Source organism: Alligator mississippiensis, chromosome 1 (assembly GCF_030867095.1).
Source record: "Alligator mississippiensis isolate rAllMis1 chromosome 1, rAllMis1, whole genome shotgun sequence".
NCBI classification, from domain to species: Eukaryota; Metazoa; Chordata; order Crocodylia; family Alligatoridae; genus Alligator; species Alligator mississippiensis.
This window is the reverse complement of record NC_081824.1, coordinates 213,598,035-213,621,503: the sequence shown is the minus strand read 5'-3', so window position 1 is coordinate 213,621,503 and position 23,469 is coordinate 213,598,035. Positions and strand designations below refer to the sequence as shown.

Below are 23,469 nucleotides of genomic sequence, written 5' to 3'. Positions count from 1 at the left end.
GTGCCCCTGTGATGAACTTATAGGCAGCCACAAGGTCGCCTCTCAACCTTCTCTTGCGGAGGCTGAAAAGGTCCAGTTTGTTGTATATATGTAATTTACAGTCACAATACATTTTCCTTTAATTGATAACGCTTTCAGAGTATGAGTGTAACATATTTTGTCATTAGGAGAGGTCTTTTTTTTTCAGATGAAATTACTACATGACAAAGAAATGTTAATGTATACTTTGGAACATTCTGGTTACTTGATTATTAATTTCTGATGTCTTGTTTTCTGGCTACTTGGATTTAGCTCATCTTTCATTCAGGTGTACTGGTGTCCCTAAGCATTTCTGGGCCTCAGCTGGAGAAAGTGGTGATTGACAGGACCCTGGTGGGGAAGCTCATCTCCGACACCATCAGTGATGGTAATTACACCTATGTGCAAATCAATTGCCTACATTAACAATAGAGCTGGAGAAATAGTATGTCAACAGGTAGACTAATTATTGCCACTGGGGACTTGCAAACACAACAAGTAATTGCATGTAATGCCATAGTTACAAGCCTCAGGACCAAGAGCAGTTTAAAAATAATATTAAACATCAAAGTTTTCAGTCTTGTCAAATATTGAATGAATTTTCTATTCCACATAGTCAAAGAAAACTTAAGTCCGCATTTTGTCTTTAAATATGAGTCCACAAGAGCTCCTTTTGATGTTTAGGAATCTGTTATGTTCCACACCCCATACACTTCCCAAACAAGGGGCCTTGTTATATGAGCTAGGCTTTCTCTTCCTAATTTGTTCTTTTCTGTGTATTGCAGTTTAAAATGATAAAGCAGTACGTTCTTTTCTTGCAAATTTGTGAGGATAAAACTGTATTAACATTCTCTTTTATATTAAACATTCCCACCTCATCTCAGGTTTTTTGACAACTTGGAAATACGATGGGTGTGGAGCACACTGTTTTGATTCTTTCTTCCTCTAGTCTTTCATCCTCAGCCCAAAGTCTGTTATTTCATCTCAGCTAGACTGTTAACTTGACTGTGTATTTTCCCCTATCATATCCAGAATGATTGGCTTTAGTGCTTGGGAGAACATGGTGTAGCAAAACTAAAGTTATTTGTGAAACTTTAATTTAGCATTCTGTGGCTTTTATATTTTTTGTAAGTACATTTACTTTTTTTTATAAATAACTACTACAATCCAATAAAGTATTCTTAAAGTCATAAATATTAACAAACATAACAGTGTCAACAAAACTGTAGTATTCAAACTCTGGTTCTGTATTTAAGGATACAGCATAGTGATTTATTCTTGCTTGCTTGGAGCATTCAGAAGTTTTCAGGCTTTAATTTAAAAATGTCTGTCTCTGAAGCTCAAGTATTTGCTAAAGTTTATACTAAAAAATGGCTGAACCATTCTTGTACAATAAGAGAAAAGGATAACCCCCCCCCCCGTTTTTCCATTATTTGAAAAAAAAAAACAAAACTTCAGACGTCTTTTTTGGACATCTTTATTGCCCAGGAAACTGGAAGTTGAAAATTAAAATTTTGGCATGAAAATAGCCTCCTGAAGAACCAGGATACAGCCTTGGCTAAAGAAAATTGTTTTAATACTGATGTAGTTTTGAGCATTTAAATTTTGTTTTTGAAATTATAAAGTATGATCCATAAAAAATCCATAGTGCTTCAAATGTAATAAATTATTTGGGCACAAAAATGTCCAGTAATACATACTTCAGAGGATTAATAAGGATGAATTTCATTGCAAAAGTTTCTTGCCAATTTGGAATCAAATTAATGTCAGATTAAAAATGGGGGCAGGACAGTCCCAAAATGGGAACATCAAGTTCTGGTCCTGGGCTGCCTTTACTCTGGGACAGCATTAGTCCCGGATTCCCAGTATCATGCAGGGATATGAGTTTTCTGTTCACAACGGAAAAAAACCAGGAAATGGCAGGCTGAAGAGTTCCAACCTGCCAGGGAGGGGCTAAAGGGAACAGGGCGCAGGAAGTGCCACGTGTATGTCTGTGTGTGCCCATGCATGTGGCCAGGAATACAGCCCCAGTCAGCAGTGGAGAGAAGCTCCCCCACCTCTCTACAGGTAAATCTATGGGGGTGGGGGGTAGTGGAGGGCAGATTGAGGCCCCCAAGTGAGGGAGGGTGTGGGCCACGGGCTGGGCCTGGGGCAGTACATGGGGCCCAGGGCAGGCCAGGGAGTGGGATAGAGCCATGGGAAGCTTCTCCAGGGAGTGGGCAGTGGGGAGTAGCACCCTGCCACTGCATGCACTCTTAGAAAGGGCACGGAGGGACATGTGCCTCCCAAATTTGTGCATGGGATGGGGGGTGGATACAGGCTGCCTGCTGCAGCCTCAGGGTTCTCTGCCCTGCTTGCTTTCTGCTGGGAACCATGTGCTGGCTGTGCCACCATGGTGAGGTGTCCCCTGCCTGCCCAGCAGCAGTGGGGACAGCAGCTCAGAGTTATGTTCCCTGCTGCTGCCAGGTAGGCAGGGGACTCTTTGCCATGGTGGTGCAGCCAACACAGGGCTCCCGGCAGGAGAGCAGCAGGAGAGTTGTGTTAAGTCCATGCCATGGGCGGGGGGGGGGGGGGGGGGGGGGGGGATGGGGGATGTATCATCTTAGGCCTCTCCCCCTCTCCTGTGGTGGGTGCTAAAAAAATTATTAATATAACTTCTTAGTGCCTGGTGGTTTTTAATATGAGAAGTCTAAATCTAAAGAGGATATAATAGTCCATTTTACCTATTACATCATATCTAGAGTAAAGCTGCTTCAGATGCATAGAATTTTTATGATAGTTTTATTGTATGATTTTAAGTAGTGTGCCAATTTAAAATTATAGATTGTAGCATAATGCATGCAAACGGAGTAGAATTAAGGTCTCCCATGCAGTATTAATTTTAGTGTTTCCTGACTATTGAATGCTTAGCCACCAATGTTAATATTTTTATTAAACTAAGGTTTTTTTATATGCAGTAGTTACAAGATTGTGGCTTCCATAGTAAAGGAGAGAGAGAGACTTAATCATTGTTGATGGTTTAGTTTAATATATATTGTGATATAGGTAAGGATTGGCTTAATTAAGAATAGATTATTATGGAAAAGTGCATCTTCGTAAATCAAAGCTACATGCAGGATTTTTATAATTAGCAGCAATGCCTCTTGAAGTTTAAAATTCTTAACTTGAAACTTTGAGGTCTTATGGCAGGTTTGAAATGCCTGTCTAATATTTGAAAACGTGTTAGGGGATTCTGACAACACAGATGCATAGCATTTCTCTTTAAAGGGCCTCTGTGGAAAATGCTATGATCATGCCTGACCAATGTTGTTAGGTCCAGTCTTGTGCAGGAAATGGGCCTTTTCCTAGATTTTCTCTACCCCTACCCTAAGCAGATTCCTGAGTATTGCATGTTATGGATGACTCCAAAATATATGCCTAATTCAGAAAATGAAAATTGTGCTTGGTCTTCAGTTTTTTCAATAATCGCTAATGCCTCTCCTGACCTTCCCACCTATTTGAAATCTGTTCCTATAGCCAATCCTGTAATTTAGCATTGCTGCTACAGTAACACCAGATGGCTCTGATTAGATAGGCCTACCTTGTAGCCAAAACCTTTCTTTCCTGTTTGCCCTTTCAGCCAAATACAGCTTTTCTGAGACAAGAACTTCTCCACTCTATGTTCCCATCTTCTCTTGGAATAATGTCTCTTTCCCCCCCAGAGTTCATAGGTTTTGAGATTTGGTGTGCCTCTCTCTATGGAAAATATAACTATAGTAATACAAAATATTGGGACTCTAACAAAATATACACTGGGATATCATGCACCATAACTCCACACGGGTGCTTAAATCCGAATTTTGTTACAAAACCTGGTAGTAACAGGATTGTTTTCATGTCAACTGTTTGGATTTTAACATTCCCTGTCAGTATTGCAGAACTGTGTTAGTGCACCAAATATTGCAGAACTGTGTTAGTACATAGCAATCTGAAACTGAAACTAGCTTTACAATAGACTGTAAACAAAAGCAAAACCAATATTTCCATTTTTCTGCTCAAGCTGAATATAATGCAGGAGTAAACTAGCAACGTAAATTATTAAACAAATTTTAAAATCCTTAGGGCTGTATGATGGTATTAGTCACAAAAACAAGCAATTTTTAGGAATATTTTTTAACTGGGTAAGATTTTATCTAGCAGTGTCCTTGTAGTATGGATCTCTGCATTTACTACTTCACAACAGTCTCGCCATTTTTTATTTCAGATTTGGCTCTAAGAATAATTTGTAGTCATCTGTTACTATCTCACTGATTCACTAAATACTCAGTAATCTTTTTAGATGTGTTTTGGTTCAGAGAGCTGTTTTAGGAAAACCTTAGATTGCTGGCAGTGTTAAATCACTCATTTTCTCAGTTAACCGATATTTTCCCTTTTCGCTGTGCTACTTAGTCTATTTTACATTTGAATATTTCCATATACCTTTTGCAACACTTTTGTTATACGTTGTGGTTCCATGGCAATTTTCCAGACTGTAAGAGAGCGCATCTACTGTTGGACATCCATGTGATTATAGATCAAGGGTACAGAGGAAAAATATCACATATAAAGCTTTCAACAGGTTCATATCACCCTAAAGCACAAGTGCTGTAAGGAATAACATTCTTGACTATTGCAGTTCCATCTGGAATGTTACTGCCGCTACATCCTTTTATGTTTATGCTTGAGTGGCAATGTCAAATTACCAAATGCAGCTCAGATAATGATTTGCATTTGGCCAGCCCAGATGCTAACAATGCTTGTATAAAGTCAAATTCCCAAAATATCGGTGGGCGTTACAGTTACTATAGGCAAAGAACTGAGAAAGGAAGACACGTGAGAATGGAGGAGGAGGAGGCATAAAATATATGTCGGATTATTGTGATAACTTGGTATAAAATAATTTATTCAGGTTTATTTAATCTGAGTACCCCCTAAGCTTTATTTCTCATTTCTAAAAAGGTCCTGGCAAGATGACACATTGATGTCTTTTAGGAGATTACAAAGGCTTCAATGTAATATTTAAGACATGGTCTTGAAAAAATGCATTTTACAATGTCTCAGTGGAGGGTTCAGTAATTTGTTTTGTCATTAGTGGCAGGTATTAGAGGGGTGACAATTTTTATTTGTTTTTCAGCTGTTCTTACTGACAGTTTCATCATCTTGTCATTTTGGGAGCAAAACAAACTCTGCTTTATTCAGTTTACAAAGAAGACAGGTTCTCCTGATATAAACAAAAGACTTGAAAAACTCTCGTCCTTGGATTTTAAGGTACAGCTGTCAATGATGTCTTTAAACACCATAGTAACTTAATATTATGGATTACTGATCTTTGAAATCAGACTATTCTGCTAAACTCATCAAAATATTTTAAATTCTAAAAACAACATTTTATTACAAAGTCAGAAAACATGGAATTGATATATTTAGAAAATGTTTTAAAATGCTGTTGGGGGTCAATTTTAATATATATGATATAGAGTAATTTACAATTACTCGTCCAAGCCTTAATTCTCTTTCTAGTTACAATATACCTATTTTAGGTATATTCCAGTTCTAGGAAAAATGGCAGAAAGGATGGCTTTGTGATTATAGCTTTGGACAAGGGCTCAGTGTTCAAATACTTGCACCGCATGAACCTGTATGCATTACCTTGGATATGTGGCTTAATCTTGCTCAGTTCCCTATCGGATTATCACACTGTGGGCACGTCTACACGTGCATTAATGCGCCTTTTCTAATGTGCATTAAATTTCATACCTCTGGGCACTTTTACACATGCTCCAGGGGTGGAGGGCAGGCAGTGCTTTAATTAGAGCAGCTATGAGAGCTGCTTCAATTAAAGCATTGCCGCATCTCATGTATCAGGGTCCCTGTGCTTCAAAATAGTGGTGGGGGTGCTTGAACTAAAGCTCATTCGACGCTGATACTCGAGACGCAGGTGGTTGCTAGAGTACGGCAATTGCCACGCTCCAAAAGACTCAATCAAATCTGCTCTGATGCACTGGAATTCCAGCATGTCGGAGCAGCCTCCGCACACATGTATAGGCACCCTCCAATGTGAGGTACTAAATTAAAGTGTATTAGGCTGTGCTAATGCACAGTAGTACATTTGCTTGGCTTTTAAGTGACACACTGTGCAGGAGACTATTTTACTGTGCATTAGGGTAATGTCACGGATTTTTATGTGATGCTTTAATACACACTAAAATAGTGTGCATTAAAGTGCATGTGTAGATGCACCCTGTAATACTGCCTTGTTCCTGCTTGGGATAGGTCTCTGCCACAGTCACATCTGTGACTACAGAGTGGTATACATATCTGTGCTAGGTTTAAATAAGCCAACTCAAGTAGTAATAGTGGCCTAGCTGCGGCAACATAGAGCTTAGTACAGGCTAATTTACCCTGCTTCTCAGGCAGGTTCCAGTACAAGACACTGAACTGGTAAGCTTTCTGGTTGTGGTGAAATGGGACTTCAGCTTCAGAGAGGGGACCTAGGTGCTACTGAAATGGAAAGAATATTAATGCTTTAGTTTCTGCAGAGCATCAGCTTCAGACAGGAAAATTAGGTAAGGAAGGGGTTGTTTTCCAATTCACTGCAAGGATAAAGAAGAAGCTGTTCTCAAAAAAGCTACAAAGATGTAGTAAACAAGAGGAAGAGTGTCGTACTTATTACAACCAGGATAAATGTTAAGGGAAACCACCTTATGTTAGCTAGTATTTTTCCCATCACAACCCTGAAGTAATTTCCTTTCTCATGTAAGGGAGTTTCCATCTGTAAGGCAGGCTTTTTAAAGATGTGTTTAATTTAAGTTTTACCATATTACATTTTAACTTGGTAGAAATGCTTTCTGCTAGGATGAGTATCTAATACATTTTCCAGGCTGTTTCAGTTCAAGGCCTCTTTTCAGCAGTGACTTGTGTTTGCGAGATTGATCCAACCTCTGTAACGTGGATTTGAGACAGTTCACTGTTCACCAGGAACTGAGCTGATACGTAGTTTACTTTAAAATGATGCGCACTTGTGCCTTGCCTATAGTATTTGTTAAGGTTACGCTTTAAAAGCCAGGTTGGCGATTTTTTTTTATACTCCTAAACTTTAACGAAAAAAACTAGTGAGCTAATGCTTGCCTTGAGCCTTCTCTTTTACTGGCCATGTTTCATGTGCTTGCTTTATACTCTTGTAACTCAGTTTTATTCCGGGTACTGCTAAGCACATTTCTGGGCCTAACTGTGATGGCATTTTTCTTGGGAAAGAAGGAAAAGCTAATCCATAGAAACCTCTCACTGTGCTAGGAAACCAGAAATAGCTCCTAGATTCCTTAATAGGGTTGTTATGTTTCGTTGTTTGCTGACAAAGCTGAGCTTCTAGAAGACTTCCACATATGATATTAACATTGCTTTCTCTAGAAATCAGTAGGAATCACTATGGATTATATTTTTGCCAGCCAAAAAAAAGGCATTAGCATTTTTTAATTGAATGTTCTTTTGTGTCAGGCTTGCTTATTTGGCAGCTAAATATAATTTTTATTATCTTCAAAATTACACCAGTGTGTGGCAACAGAAAATATTATTCACTATTATACTATTTTGTCAACTCTTTGCAGTGAGAATCCTGTTTCTCCCTGATCACACTAACATTGCATTTTTAGATCACCAGCAGTCAGCAGTAGAGTTCCAATCAACAATAAGGGATCAGCGATAGTCTTCAATGGGAAGCCTGGAGAGCTGTAACAAGGTTGTCTTGTTTTCTAAACCACTTCCTAAATATTAACTTTATTAATAGGGGTGGAGTATTTCTTTCAAAGTTAAGCATAGCACACAGAGCACAGGACAGAAACAGAACAGGGACTGGCTTGGTGTTAATGCAAGACTTGGGACCCAGATCTCAGTTCAGTCTGTCTCTGCCACACACTTTCTTTGTAACCTTGAGCAGATCACTTAATATTTCTGTGTCTCAATTCCCCATTTGTTAAATGAGGATAATATTTTCTGTCTTTCTTATGTACTTAAGTTGTAAGCTCTTCAGTACAGGAATTCTCTTTAATTATGCATGTTCAGGAAATGGCAAAATTGTAACCTATATTGGTCAGGGCCTCTAGGAAAAACTGAAATACAAATAATGAGAACAAGTCAGACTTGTTTTTTTTTAACTTTGTGGATAATTTTTATTTTTTGTTTTCATGTTTGGAGGCAGAGAGTAGCTTGTGTTCACTTCGGTGTATTCCTGGCTATGGGGATATACACTAGCTTTGGGATTTATTTTTTACCTTTAGAATATACTCTAATTTTTTATGACATATTAAAATACAGATGATTGGTATGTATCTAGTAGTTCCATCTGCATAACAGATATATCCAAGTAAATCAATCAGTATGGGCATCTTTTACCTTTTTAAGAGAGATACTACTTTGAATTTTATAGCAAGATAGAGACACTGCATAAAAACTATTTGAGCTGTTACGTGAATTAGCAGAGCTATATAGTCTTGGAGTGCAACAAAGTATAACAGCAATTTAAACCACTTTCCTTTTCTCAGTGGGATTAGTCAGTGTCTAAAGTGCTTTCTTAAGTGTAATTGATCAGAAATAATGAGTTTCTTTTTAAATGTTCGTAAATAATATTACATTGTAAATTAGTACATGATTGGTTAATGTTGCAGTATAATGCTAATTAATGCATTTTGTTTGGTACCCATTAAGCAATTCTAAATATGCTGCACACATTTTAAATTTATACAAAAATAAGTGGTCATGTCAGAGTTTCTTTTTTAAACTGCATATATACCACATTTTTTATATTTTAAATTGACAGAATTTTAACAAATGAAACTGCAAGATAAATATACTGATAATATTGACCTTTTACAAGTTTTCCTGTCTTTGGCTTTTTAATCCATTTCAATTTACTGAACAGTGAAGAGACAGTACAAGGAGTTAAATGTTTACCATGAGAGAACAACATTGGTAATTACTTTGATTTCAGTTCCTTTTGATGTGTATTCAGGGGATGAAGAGGTCAATAATATTATGACCATGCAAATAGAAAAGGGTTCTTTTTGACCATATAAAAAAACAGCAAAGGATTATTAAAGCATTAACCTTGATTTTAATGGCCTTGGTTGAGTGGTGAGATCACAATTTGGATGAGCCTGATTATTTACTAAATACAATACATAAATGCAACGGGTTCTTAACACCCATTGCACTCTGGCATTATCGCATTACTGCCATCCTTTGTTGCCTTGCAGACAGGAATATGAAAGCAATCTGTCATGTAGTGAGACTGGCTCCAGAAGCATTTCTCTGATAAGAAGACCCCCTGCCCTTTGCTAGTGTCTGGTCCAGTAGGCTTAGCCATGCGCTTAATCCCCAGAAAGTGGTTCGATTATTGCTGACCAGCAATGGCAAGATAGTTTTTTTTCCCCCAGCTATCAACCTTCCATTAATTCCTTAAGCAGAAATGCGGTGCAATCTATATTTCCTTGGCATGTGTCACCCAGATGGTGCACTGCTCATGTTTTCAAATAACCGTGCTCCAAAATAACATAGTTTGAATAATAAATTCCACAAATCCTTCCTGAGAAATAGAGGCACAATTCTCAAGAGCTGCATAAACTTTACGCATGATGCTGTAGCTCATCCACATTATGCAGAAAAGTATATATTCTGTTACAAAATGGATATTTTTGGCTGCATTCATTGATTGGGGGTTGAAATTCATTCTTTCTTAAATATTGTGAACTATCTTTAATGTTTGATGATGTGTCTTAAACAGTAGGCTTAACTCCTTGGTCAGAATCACAGAACTTGTCATTTTATATGGCTGGGCTTAAATCCTTATGTGTAGGTCGATGCTGTCAAGCAACCATGACTGTACATTTTGGTATTGATTGGAGTCATTGCTGTAAATTCCTTTTTAACTCACATTCCTTTCCTTTCCAATCCCCTCCCCATAAATAAAACTGAATGTGAACATGTCTCTTTCTATGCAGAGAGAGATTTCTTATATTTAGATATGTATTTAAATGCAGCCTATATCTACCTATATGAACATAGAGGATCTGTGAGTGTATAAATCTCAGCAGACATGTATAATAATTACACCTTAATCCTTCAAATATATTGTTTTATAACTTTTAAGTATTTTCTGAATTCTTTTTTCTGCTAGATTTCTTATGTTGACATACCTGGACCAGAAAATAGGAGGATGAAACGTCATCTGGCAATAAATTGTATGCAAGATATGATCATTTGCTGGTGGTCAGCTACTAATGATGGAGCATGGCCTTGGTCTCCTATGTCCAGTGAAAGGAACAGAGCCAACTTATTGCTTTTAAGCTGTGCACGTGGCAGAATGGAGGTAGAGTTCTGAATGATATCTGCTCATCCCTTGCTTGATTTTCAGATTTGCTAATAAATAAAAATATTCAATTCAAATTCACACTTGGGGCTAAAAATAATGGCTAATTTTAAGATAGCAGAAAAGAGTATAAGTCACTGAAAAAGCAGTTCCTATCCACATCTACATTCCACTCTTGTTGTGCATATAAACACTGAAGCACTTTTGTTCAGAGACATATTTTTTGCCCTGGAAAGTACCTGTACACCATGCATAAATCCTAACTTTCCTTGCACTCTGCGCCACTGGTATAAAGGATATTGTATGCACTTTCCACTCTTCAGTTCTTATCAACCATCTTGGCTCAAAATTGAGCTTCTGCATTCTGTTCCAGACTGGCTGCAGGCCAAGTACACATTCCACAAATTTACCTATTCTACCCTTTTTCTTCTTCTGTATCTCTAAACCGTTTTAGTTTATTTTTATTATTTTTCTCCATTTTGGTCCGGGCTCTGTCTTTTGGAATAGGACTGAGGGCTCTCCTGCCATGTACAATATATCTTCTGTAGCTAAATGAGACTCCTTTTTCTCCTTGCTTTGACCAGGCCTTGCTATCATCTGTTAGCATAGCTTCCCCTGGTCACTTGATTTCAATATAAGTCTCTCTGGTACCAGGGTTATGCTTGCCATGCATGGTCCTTTGCCATTTATGAGAGTCTCAGCTCCCTAGGAAACATGCTAAGTGCAAATCATTCCATTTCTGGGCTCAGAAGGACTGTGCTTGGAAGCAAACCAAGCATCACATCTCATTCTGGAAAATCCATCCTGTTAATGTCTAAAAAGCAAAAGAACGTATTCCAAGGCGCTCTTTAGCTCTTTGACACTAGCATCTAGCTATCAGAGAATTGATGATCTGGCACCAAGGATTTTAGCACTAGTGTCAGAAGGTCTATCAAAGCATGTGCCTCAGCAGCCTCCCAGTCATCCCATTCCATTCACCATTCCAGCAGCTCTACAGTGCCACCTCATTTCATTGCACCAAGTAACCTCACTCTCTAGCTTGAGCCAGAGTCCACTGGCTCAAGCCATGTGTCAACATGCCAGATGGGTGAACATGCCAGTTTTTCTTGGCCCTCTGGTACTTGGTGTCATGAAATATTTCTCTGCACAAGACTTCCCTTCTAGTCATCAGAGCAATTCTGTTCTAGAACTAGACTTCCATTCTAGTCACCAGAACCAGTAGTTGAGGTTTCCTTTTCTGACTTTTTTTTTTTTTTACTTGAAGGATGATTGCAGTTCCAGGTCAACCTACCCTTGTGCTCCCCATGACCATGGAATCCTTTCCGGAGTAGACATTGAATCTCTGGACCTGCCCTTCGTGTTTCTTAGTTTCAGGTCCAGTGTCAGCAAGGCACTGTGTGGTTCTTCAAGAGACAATTCCAGGGACAGGTCCTGCCACCTGGGAATCATACATCTCAACATTGCAAGCTTTCCTTATCCAGACCCCAGGATTTGTCCCGAAAATGGAGGGACTCTCCAGATCCAGCTTCCAGTGGGGACTCTCCTTATTACTTCAAGAGCTGTTCTAGAACCAAGGGAGATTATCTAGATCCAATTACCTGGCATCTCAGCCTGGATGTTGGATGGTGGTCTGTGATAGCATGAGCCTGCTCATCTGTCAGAGGCATTCTCATCCATAGCAGGAAGACTCTACTGAATGATGTTACCTGGCTTAATCAACCAGGTTTTGACTGGTGTCACATGATATTGTTGTCTCCATTCTAGCCATTTTAAAATACCTTCTAGAGCTGAGTTGTCATGACCTCACCTCTGTCACAGGGTACCTGCCTGCTTTCACAGCTCACCACCCTCCTGTGGAGGATCTTTCTGTCTTTTCCTAAATACCTGCATTTAAGTTCCTAAAGGCTTAACTGAGCTACTCCTAGTAGATTGTATATCTGGCCCTTGCTGCCCTGATGAGTCCACCGTTTGAAAAAAAGGCCACCTGGTCACTGCAGCATCTGTACATAAAAACAGCCTTCTTTCTTGGTGCCTTTTGTTGGCACAGAGCATGAGAAGTGGCAGTGTGGGTAATATTAGAGTCTCTAGGCTCCAGTGCTTGAGGTGTATATACATTTAAAATGGAATATGGATTTGGACAGTGCTTCTTGCAGAACTTGTTACTGGTCAGTAATTCACTTCTCTTTGCACTTTATGTAAAAAGAGCCATATGATTGGTCAGAGCTCCAGTATGAAACTGGAGAAAGTCTCTGGGTTAGGGTTAGAGGAGAGAGCAATAAGGATGATGTCATGAAGGATGAAGTGAATAAGGCTTTCTTCAAACAAGTAGCGGAAATTTCCCGATGACAGGCCCTGTTCTCATGTGGGACATCAGTCACCCTGACATCTGCTAGGAGGGAAGTACAGCAATGTGCAGGCAATCCAGGAAGTTTTTGGAGAGTGTTGAGAACAACTTCCTGGTGCAAATGTTGGAGTAGTCAACTAGGGACCATGCTTGTCTTGACCTGCTGCTCACAAACAGCAGACTCCTGCCAATGCAGCCTAGGATACCATTAGCCTTCTTGGCAATAAGGGCATGCTGTTGGCTCATATTCAGCTTATTGTCCACTGTAACCCCCAGGTCCTTTTCTGCAGAGCTCAGTATTGCCAACCCCACCATATCAAAAATCATAAGACAAACTCTTAAAAATCAGGAGATTTGGTGTGTAAATCATGAGATGTTATTTTTTAAGTGTGTGTGTTGGGGAAGGCGGGGCGTTATTTGTGAAGGTATGGGGGGGCTGTAGGTGTGCGTGTGGGGTTTGGAGCCCCGGGGGGGGGGGGGGGGGATTCCTGCATACCCTGGCAGGATGCAGGGTAGTGTGAGTCAGGAGTGAGGGGCAGCAGCAAGACTAGGGGGGGTTGTGGCTTGGGAGTGAGGCACAGACACAGAGACAGACACACAGACACACAGATGGGTCAGGTCACAGGTTGGTGACAGAGCTGCAGGCAGCTCATCCAGAGGTGCAGGGGGAGGAGGTAGCTCCGTGCACACCCCCAGGGGAGGCATGAGGGGCATGTGCTCCCTGGATTTGTGCATGGGGCAGAGGTGGGCTAGGGCTCAGCACCCTGCTGCCTTTGCCCTGGGAGTCATGCAACATCATGTGTGCCTCCTGCTGCCCGCTGAGTGGGCAGAGGATGCACAGTGCAGCCAGTGTGTGGCTCCCAGGGCAAAGGCGGCAGGGTGCAGAGCCCGATCCCGGAGTGGGCAGCCTGCTTCTGTCCCACGCACAAATCCAGAGGGCATATGCCCCCAGTGCCTCCCCTAGGGGTGTGCACAGTGGCAGGGAGCCATATCCCCCTCCCCCACACCTCTGGATGAGCTGCCCACAGCTCTGTTGCCCTGGGGCCCCATTTACCCCAGTCTCTGCCCCACTACTTCCCTCACCATGGGAGCCTCGATATGCCTCCCCTCGTCCCTTCCCTCTACCCCTGCCCCTTTCCCTCCACAGACTTACCACAGATTGCTGGGCACTCTCTACACATGCCAGAATAAAATTCTTGAGATTTGAGGCTTCTGTCCTGACATCATTAGTCAGAGTTGATTTGACTTGGAAATCGCGAGTCTCACAATTTGTTGCAAGAGTTGGCATTACTGAGAGCTGCTGGCCAGCCAGTCAGCCCCCAGCCTGTATCAGTGCATGAGTTACTTCCATTCTAAGTGCAGGACTTTGCACTTGTCCTTGCTGAACCTCATGAGATTCCTTTTGGTCCAGTCCTCCAATTTGTCTAGGTCACTCTGCGTCCTAGCCCTACCCTTCAGCGTATATACTACTCCCTCCAGCTTGGTGTCATCTGCAGACTTGCTGAGGGTGCACTCTATGCCCTTCCAGTCACTGATGAAGATATTGAACAAAACTGGCCCCAGGACTGGCCCCTGGGACACTCCACTTGTTACCAGATGCCAATTAGACATTGAGCCATTGGTTACTACTCCCTGAGCCTGATCCTCCAGCCAGTTTTCTATCCATCTGACAGTCCATTCATTTAGCCCATACTTCCTTAGCTTGCCTGTGAGATGTTTCATAGATTCGTAGATTCTAGGGTTGGAAGGGATCTCAGTGGGCCATCTAGTCCGACCCCCTGCCCCGGCAGGCAAGAAAAGGGTCACCAAACCTGGGATCATGTGATCCCAGCCAGGTGCCTGTCCACTCTCCTCTTGAAGACCCCCAAGGATGGGACGAGCTCTACCTCCCTTGGGAAGCCCATTCCAGATCCTGGCAACCCTGACCATGAAGAACTTTTTTCTAATGTCCAGTCTAAACCTACTCTCCAGTAGCTTATGGCCATTGTTCCTTGTTGTTCCAAGGGGTGCCCTGGTAAATAGATCATCTCCTACTTCGTGTTGCTCTCCCCTTATGAATTTGTACACTGCCACAAGGTCCCCTCTCAGCCTTCTCTTGGAGAGGCTGAAAAGGTTAAGGTCCCTTAGCCTTTCCTTGTAGGGCCTTCCCTGCAGGCCTCCAATCAGATGACTGGCTCTTCTTTGGACCCTGTCCAGGTTGTCCGCACCCACTTGAACTGCGGTGTCCAGAACTGGACACAGTATTCCAGCTGCGGCCTGACCATTGCCGTGTAGAAAGGGAGAATCACCTCCCTGGACCTGTTTGTGAAGCATCTACAGATGCACAAGGTGCAATTTGCTCTGCTGACTACTTCATCACATTGATGACTCATGTTCATCCTGGAGTCAACAGTGACTCCAAGATCTCTTTCTGCCCCCAGCCTATAGGTATGATGGCAGTTTTTTCTGCCTAGATGCAACACCTTGCACTTGTCCTTATTGAATTGCATCCTGTTGCTCTCTGCCCACTTTCCCAACCTGTTGAGGTCAGCCTGGATCTGGTTCCTCCTCTCCAGGGTGTTAGCTTCACCCCATATTTTTGTGTCATCCACGGATTTGAACAGGGTGCTTCCCACCCCATCGTCGGGATCACTGATGAAGATGTTGAACAGCACTGGCCCCAGAACTAAGCCCTGAGGCACTCCACTGCACACATCTATCCAGGCTGACACTGACCCATCCACCACCACCCTCTGAGTGTCACCCCTGAGCCAGTTTGCTACCCATTCTACTGGGTAGCAATTTGTCCAAGGCAAATCTCCTCAGTTTATTAATAAGGATGGTATGGGATACCATGTCAAAGGCCTCCTTGAAGTCCAGATAAATAACATCCACCTTGACTCCTGCATCTAAACATTTGGTGGCCTTGTTGTAAAAAGAAACTAGGTTAGTCAGGCAGGACCTGCCTGCTATAAACCCATGTTGGTTACCCCTCCACATCACATTAGCCAGCAGGCTCCCACAGATGTGTTCCTTGATAATTTTTTTCTAGGATTTTCCCTGGGATAGAAGTAAGGCTGACCGGTCTATAGTTCCCTGGATCCTCCTTCCTCCCCTTCTTAAAGATTGGGACGACACTGGCCCTCTTCCAAACCTCTGGGACCTGACCCGAGCACCCTGAGTGCTCATATATCCTTGCTAGTAATTCCATTGGAGACCGTATCAAAAGCCTTGCTAAAATCAAGGTACACCACGTCCACCAGTCTCCCCACATCCACAGAGCCAACCATCTCATCATAGAAGGCAATCAGCTTGGTCAGGCATGACTTGCCCTTGGTGAATCCATGCTGACTGTTCCTAATCACTTCTTCTCCTCCAAGTGCTTAGAAATGGATTCCTTGATGATCTGCTCCATGATTTTTCCGGGGACTGAGGTAAGGCTGACTGGTCTGTAGTTTCCTAGATCCTCCTTTTTCCCTTTCTTAAATATTGACACTCTGCTTGCAATTTTCCAATCATCCGAGACCTCTCCTGGACGCACTGCAGAGTAGCAGTTTTGAAGAGATGGGAGCCCAGGAAGGGTGGCTGTACCTTAAGGAAATGATCCTTTAGGCACAGAGGGAGACGATCCCGATGCGAGGAAAAAGAGGGAAAGGGGCCAGGAGGCTTCTTTGGCTGACCAGAGAAATCCAGGGCAGCCTACGGGCCAAAAGGGGGGCATATAAAAAGTGGAAACAGGGAGAAATTACCAAAGAGGAGTATACCTCCTCTGCTCGTGCTTGTAGGGAGGCAGTTAGACGGGCCAAAGCTACCATGGAGCTGAGGATGGCATCCCAAGTAAAGGATGACAAAAAATTGTTTTTTAGATATATAGGGAGTAAAAGGAAGGCCCAGGGAGGAATAGGACCCCTACTAAATGGGCAGAAGCAATTGGTGACAGACAGGGGGGACAAGCCTGAACTCCTCAACAAGTTCTTTGCCTCAGTGTTCCTAAGCGAGGGGCAAGACAAGTCTCTCACTGGGATTGTAGAGAGGCAGCAGCAAGGCGCCAGACTACCATGCGTAGACCCTGAGATGGTGCAGAGTCACTTGGAGGAACTGGATGCCTTTAAGTCGGCAGGCCCGGATGAGCTCCATCCGAGGGTACTGAAGGCACTGGCCGATGTCATTGCACAGCCACTGGTGGGAATATTTGAATGCTCGTGGCGCACGGGCCAAGTCCCGGAGGACTGGAAAAGGGCCAATGTGGTCCCCATTTTCAAGAAGGGGAGGAAGGAGGACCCAGGCAACTATAGGCCAGTCAGTCTCACCTCCATCCTTGGCAAAGTCTTCGAAGAAATTATCAAGGCTCACATTTGCTAGAGCCCGGCAGGTTGGACAAATGGGCAGAAAACAACAGAATGCAATTCAACAAGGAGAAGTGCAAAGTGCTGCACCTAGGGAGGAAAAATGTCCAGCATACCTACTGCCTAGGAAATGACCTGCTTGGTGGCACGGAAGCGGAAAGGGATCTTGGAGTCCTAGTAGACTCCAAGATGAACATGAGTTGGCAGTGTGACGAAGCCATCAGAAAAGCTAATGGCACTTTATCGTGCATCAGCAGATGCATGACGAATAGATCCAAGGAGGTGATACTTCCCCTCTATCGGGTGCTGGTCAGACCACAGTTGGAGTACTGCTTGCAACTCTGGGCACCGCAATTCAAGAGGGATGTGGATAACCTGAAGAGGGTCCAGAGAAGGGCCACTCATATGGTTAAGGGCTTGCAGGCCAAGTCCTATGGGGAGAGACTAGAGAACCTGGACCTTTTTAGCCTGTGCAAGAGAAGGTTGAGAGGCGACCTTGTGGCTGCCTATAAGTTCATCACGGGGGCAGAGAAGGGAATTGGTGAGGTTTTATTCACCAAGACGCCCCCGGGGGTTACAAGAAACAATGGCCACAAGCTAGCAGAGAGCAGATTTAGACTGGACATTAGGAAGAACTTCTTCACAGTTCGAGTGGCCAAGGTCTGGAACGGGCTCCCAAGGGAGGTGGTGCTCTCTCCTACCCTGGGGGTCTTCAAGAGGAGGTTAGATAGGCATCTAGCTGGGGTCATCTAAACCCAGCACTCTTTCCTGCCTATGCAGGGGGTCAGACTTGATGATCTATTGAGGTCCCTTCTGACCCTAGCATCTATGAATCTATGAGTTTTCAAAGATGATGGCTAGCAGCTCTGTAATCACATCAGCCAATACCTCAGCATCCTCAGGTTCATCCCATCTAGCTCCATGGACTTGTATATGTCCAGCTTTTCTAAATAGTCCCTAATGCGTTCTTTTACCATTGTTGGCTGCTCATCTCCTCCCAAAGCTGTGCTGCCAGGTGCAGTAGTCTGGGAGCTGACCTTGCCAGTGAAGACTGAGGTGAAAAAGGCATTGAGCACTTCAGTCTTTTCTGCATCCTCTGGCACTAGGTTGCCTCCCCCATTCAGTAATGGACCCATACTTTCCCTAATCTTCCTCTTGTTACTGAGATAGTTGTAGAAACCCTTCTTGTTACCCTTCATGTCCCTTTTTAGCTGCAACTCCAATCATTCTTTGGCCTTCTCTGCATGCCCAAGCAATACTCTTATATCCTCCCTAGTTGTTTGTCCAAGTTTCCACTTCCTATAAGATTGCTTTTTGTGATTTAGTTTACTGAAGAGTTTCCTGCTAAGCCAAGCTAGCCTTCTGCCATGCTCAGTAGTCCTCCTGCACATTGGGATGGTTCATTCCTTCATTCTCAGTAAGGCTTCTTTAAAGTACAGCTAGCTCTCCAGAGCTTCTCCCCCGCTCAACTTGGCTTCCCTGGGGATCCTTCCCATGAGTGCATGGAGCGAGTCAAAGTCTGCTTTTCTGAAGTCCAGGGTCCTTATTCTGCTGTTCTCCACCCTTCCTTTCCTCAGGCACCTGAACACAATCTTGTGGTCGCTGCTGCCCAAGTTGCCATCTACTAATACATTCCCTGCCAAGTACTTCCAGTTCACTTACAGGTCCTCTGGGGAGCATGCTGGGGGTGCACCCCATGCCCTCCTGGCACAGTGATCCACCTTGAGGGGACTCCAGGTGGCCCCCCCGACCCAGGAGGCACCAGTCACCGAGCCGGGGAGGTGTGGGAGGTTCCTCTCAGTGCACCTCCTGGCGGACCTGGAAGTGGACTGGAAGTGCTTCTGGTCCACTTCTGGGTCTGCTGCCAAGTGCACTGGGGAGCCCCCCGCACTCCTGTGGGACTCTCCATTCACCCCAACATCGCAATGTTCACAAGCTGCCTGCTACCTAGAGGTATGTAGAAAAAACATTTAAAACTGTCTCTGTGTCCGAATCTCCAAATCTTTCTGCATCTCTCCAAATCGATTTGGAGGGTTCCGATTCAATTCAGAGAGATTAAAGGGTCCTCTGATTCGATTCAGATTTGGAGATTCGGCCACCGAATTGGGCCGAATCAAATCAGGGACCGAAGCTTCGCACAGCCCTGCTGTCTATATTCTTTCTAAAGCGGTTATATGCCAAAGAAACTACACCAGCATAGTTATGGCTTCTTTGACTCATCCTTGTTTTTCTTCCCATATATGCAAACATACTTACTGTTGTCAAGTCCTGGGCCAGCTTTTGCTATAATGCATCAAAAATATGAGTGTACCTTTCTATTCCACCAGCTAAAAAGGTTGTCCATTCCTTTTCAGCCTCCTCCTCTATGGCCTCTTTGATTCCCATATTGCATTCCCCATCTTCTAATCTCTCCAGAACACAGCTGCTAACTTTATCTTCCTTGCCTGTTGATTAGATCATTTTTTCTGAATCCCTTCTTTGGCTTCCCAGTATTGTATTTAAAGTTCTGTATCAGGTTTAAATATCTTATGCTCCATTTTCATACTGCATGGCTTCAATGTTTAATTTCACCTGATTGACATCTCAAATTTTATTTCTTATCCTGACATCACTTAACATCGCTCTGCCAATGATGCCATCATTCCCATTACCTTTGTTTTTTTCTCATATCTTTGTACCTTCTTCCTTGCTGTCTGTGTCTGAAATGGCCTCCTAATCCAGGGACCTAATCTCTCTCTATTTGTTTAGTTTCTTTCTAAAGACACTCCTTACAGAAGATCTATAAAAAGATAACCTGTCAGATTAATGTTTTATGCATTAAAGTTTATATGCAAAAATGGATTTCTAAATTACCACCTTCCCCTGGATCTCCTGGTATACCTTTCTTAAACTGTAAGATGGTCAAGGCTAGGACTGCCTTTTTTGGGTCTTGAATAGACCCCAGAATATCACCAAAGCTGGACACAGCAAGGATAAACATGTTTGCTCTCTCCTCAGAGTTAAGATCATAGCTTATATTATATTATATTATATTATATTATATTATATTATATTATATTATAAGAAAATGTTTTTTAAAGTAAAATTGCCAGATTTAGCCATCCAGCTGCTTTGCCTTTGTGTTGCATCCCACCCCTGCTCCTTTGGCTGTATCTGGTCTATTTCAAATGCAGACTCTTTGGGGCAGGACTCTTTTTTCATGCAGTATGGGCCAGTAAAACATTGGGCACATACTATTAGCAATAGTATGAATGTTCAAGGATGCTATTTAATCTGTTCTCCTGTAGCAGTAGTGCTTCTGTTTTGCTTTTGAAAACAAACAGAGGTGGTATCTTCAATAAATCATTTAAACTCTTTGTTATGAACAAATAAAATCCAATGTAAGATCATCCTTAGATTAAGTGTTTTTGGGAAACACATGTTAAAGTCAACAACAAGGATTCTATTCTGCAAACATGAATTAATAAGGGAGAGAGGTGCCAATGTTCAGATGCTGTGATGCTTTGCATTTATCTTGCTGTGTTTATTTTCACTGCAGCTGCAGCTTGTGAGAATCGTTGAAATTACTTTTCATTCCTGTGGAAAAATAATTTGCCTAAGAGAGACCATTACATTTTTTCTCTCAAGAGAAAGTCTTTAATAGCTATTGCTTCTGAGTTATTGTCTCTCAAACTTGTGAAATAAATATAGTTAACCTTTTAAGTGTGAGCTACCCTGCAATTATTGCAATATTCAGAAACATGTATGGTGTATGTAAAGAAATAACTGAAACACCTAACCCAGAGATGAAGCAAAGAATGTAAAATTATTGATGTCACATTGGGTTAAAAGCTCAGTGAATAATATAAAGCAAAGATTATGGTGATAAATTTCAAAGAAAATAAATGGTAAATGGAGATGCAAATAAATAAGATTGCCTGTGGAACTGTAAATACAGTGTAGCATCTAAATCTGCAGTTGAAGTTCTTATTTAAAGGCAGTTCAAAACCAGAAGTATTTTTCCTTCCTAATAGTGCCTGTTGTCTATGAGGACATTTTACCCTAGAGTGCATTACATTTCCCGCTCAACATTTCTAATTAAAATGTTTGTTGTTTTTTGGAGCTTGATGGTGTGAAATTAAACTAGCGGTTTTCTAACATCCATAAAGTAAATCAAACATTTTTTCTCATCTGAAAGAGTGACAGTTCAGTCACAGAGAGCTTATTTCTGTGTTTTCTTTGTTTTCTTTTTTATCTTTTTGGTAAGCCAATTTTCTGCTTAGCATCTATTGTTTAAAAACTCTTATTTGGTTCAGTATGTGGGCTTTATCCTTTCTTAGTACTCTATGCAAAATGCTGCAATTACTTGAGTGTTCAAAAGTTTTCACCAAGAAGTGTACTACTACTACTTTCAAACATCAAAGTGAGAGAAAAATCTTTTAACTAACTTAACTAAGGCACTCCAGTTACTAAGATTAAATTCTGTAACTCTGAATGTTATGATTTTTGAATTAGGATTTTAGAGGTTAGAGCATATAGTTCTTCTCATTCTGCTGATTAGTTAATGCAGCGCACAGGCTACTATCATAGGAAAAAAGGATTGAAATGTACAACACGGGTGCATGACTGCTGCTTTAATAGGGAGAACATGCATAAATTACAGTGCAAACCATTTTAAAATACACTTACTATAGTTTGTGGTGCAGTACTTACAAAACCAAAATAGAGTACTTCTTGACAGAGAATAATTGGTTCTGCTTTTTGAAAATTACTCTAGACATCTCCTTTTGGAGTCACAAACCAAAATTGTATGGTCCTAGGGTCTATAGCAAAAGCTAAACTTCATTTGGGTTGGTAGCCTTGATTTCTCTGCCCTGTTATGTTACAGCTGTTTCTGTAAGGGAGATATTGCCCTGTTTGCCCTCTCGGATTCCTATAGTTGTTCTGACTACTTCCACTGAGCTTCATCTCAGGAATGAGATGAAGTCAGAGACCTCACCTCATTCCTGACTTCCTATCCCTACACAGATATTGCCTTCCTTTGCTAGAGAAGTTAGGACTAGGACTGTTGACATGACTGAAATTTCCCTTTTGGTTTGCAGAGGGTCCATGACACTACTATTGACAGTAAAGAATCCCAGTCAGATGGATTGCTGGAATATTACAGTGTACTTAATTTTTTGGTTATATATATATAGTTATATATAATTATAATATATATAGTTATAATATATATAGTTTTTGTAGTACAGTGCTCAAATGTTTGGGCTCTGTGGGCCAGATAGGATCCTGCATGCCTGGATTGGGCCCACACGGCTTGGCTGGCCACTGAATTCCCTGAGAAATTCAGGCCTCACTTCTGAGATTAAAAAGGATGTGCTAGAAGTTGCTCACCAAATCTTTTTGGTGCCAAGGCAAGTGATTTTTGGTAAAGATGGAAACCACAACAAACAGGTTTCTCTAGGCTTGGTAATGTTTTCTGTCTTCAAAGTATGCCAAGCCACACATCTATCCCAATCTTAAGAGATATGTTCTCATTGTCCGTAGCTATATATAGTGCACATTGTGCCTTCAAGAAAAGCTTTCTTGAGTCCCTACTTCTTAAATTACAATTCGGTCAGAATGTATTTTTTGAAAAAAATCCCAGAAATTGTAAATGGTTCTCAAAACAAAGAGTGGGAGCTATAGAACTTGAATTATACCCTCAAGCTCCTACTCTTTGTTTTGAGAACCATTTCTAAAGTCTGGAATTACACTGCGATGAATTATCCTGCCCTATTCTGGATCACCTTTCTAGGGGCCTTCTTACAAAATTCTGTAAAGATAGGAAGCTTAGAGTGTAATGGCAGGTGGAAACAGTACTCTCGAAGGCCAGGTTATAGTTCCTCCTAATTTAAAGTAACTAGTGGAGTTTTACCCCATTTTTTCATAAAAGACCAAATTTTATTATTGTATTCAATTCTGCTACGTGACTTTAAAATGATTAGATGACAGATGCATGTATCCTGATTTTGTTTTCTCAAGTTTGTCACCCGTGTCTGTGACAATCACTCCTCTGTATTGCCTGTGTTTCCTTCTTTACCATCTGAATCTTCAGGGAGAGCCTCTTTCACAATTAAGAGGTTAAAATGGTGCTGTCAGTGTTCTGCCTTGTAAGAGCCAGAAGATTTTGAGAATCCTCATGTCTTTCTATTGCATGTGAGGAGAGGTCCAAAAAAGAATGTAGTTGCACAACCAAAATATGTAAAAGAATAATGCACAGTATTGAAATCTGCTGTAAGAAGACAGAAATGTGAGTCCCAATAGGCCACAAAGATCATTTCATTAAAGTTAGGAAGGCTTTCAAGGCTTGCTTGTGCAAGATTTCTATTTCACATATTTGAAAGGCTACCTTGGTCTCTGTACTTGGAAAAATTGCATTACAG

General features: G+C 41.8%; 1 protein-coding gene across 3 annotated transcripts in view; it reads left to right on the top strand.

The window, feature by feature from the left end:
- WDPCP (WD repeat containing planar cell polarity effector) overlaps positions 1-23,469 on the top strand; it is a 292,599-nt gene that overhangs the window by 125,780 nt on the left and 143,350 nt on the right. For all 3 annotated transcript variants that reach the window (XM_014595109.3, XM_019500762.2, XM_019500763.2), the window contains exons 8-10: positions 292-406; positions 5,171-5,304; positions 10,205-10,396. In XM_014595109.3, the coding sequence (XP_014450595.1) occupies positions 292-406; positions 5,171-5,304; positions 10,205-10,396 (441 nt within the window). The remainder of the gene's footprint in view (positions 1-291; positions 407-5,170; positions 5,305-10,204; positions 10,397-23,469) is intronic.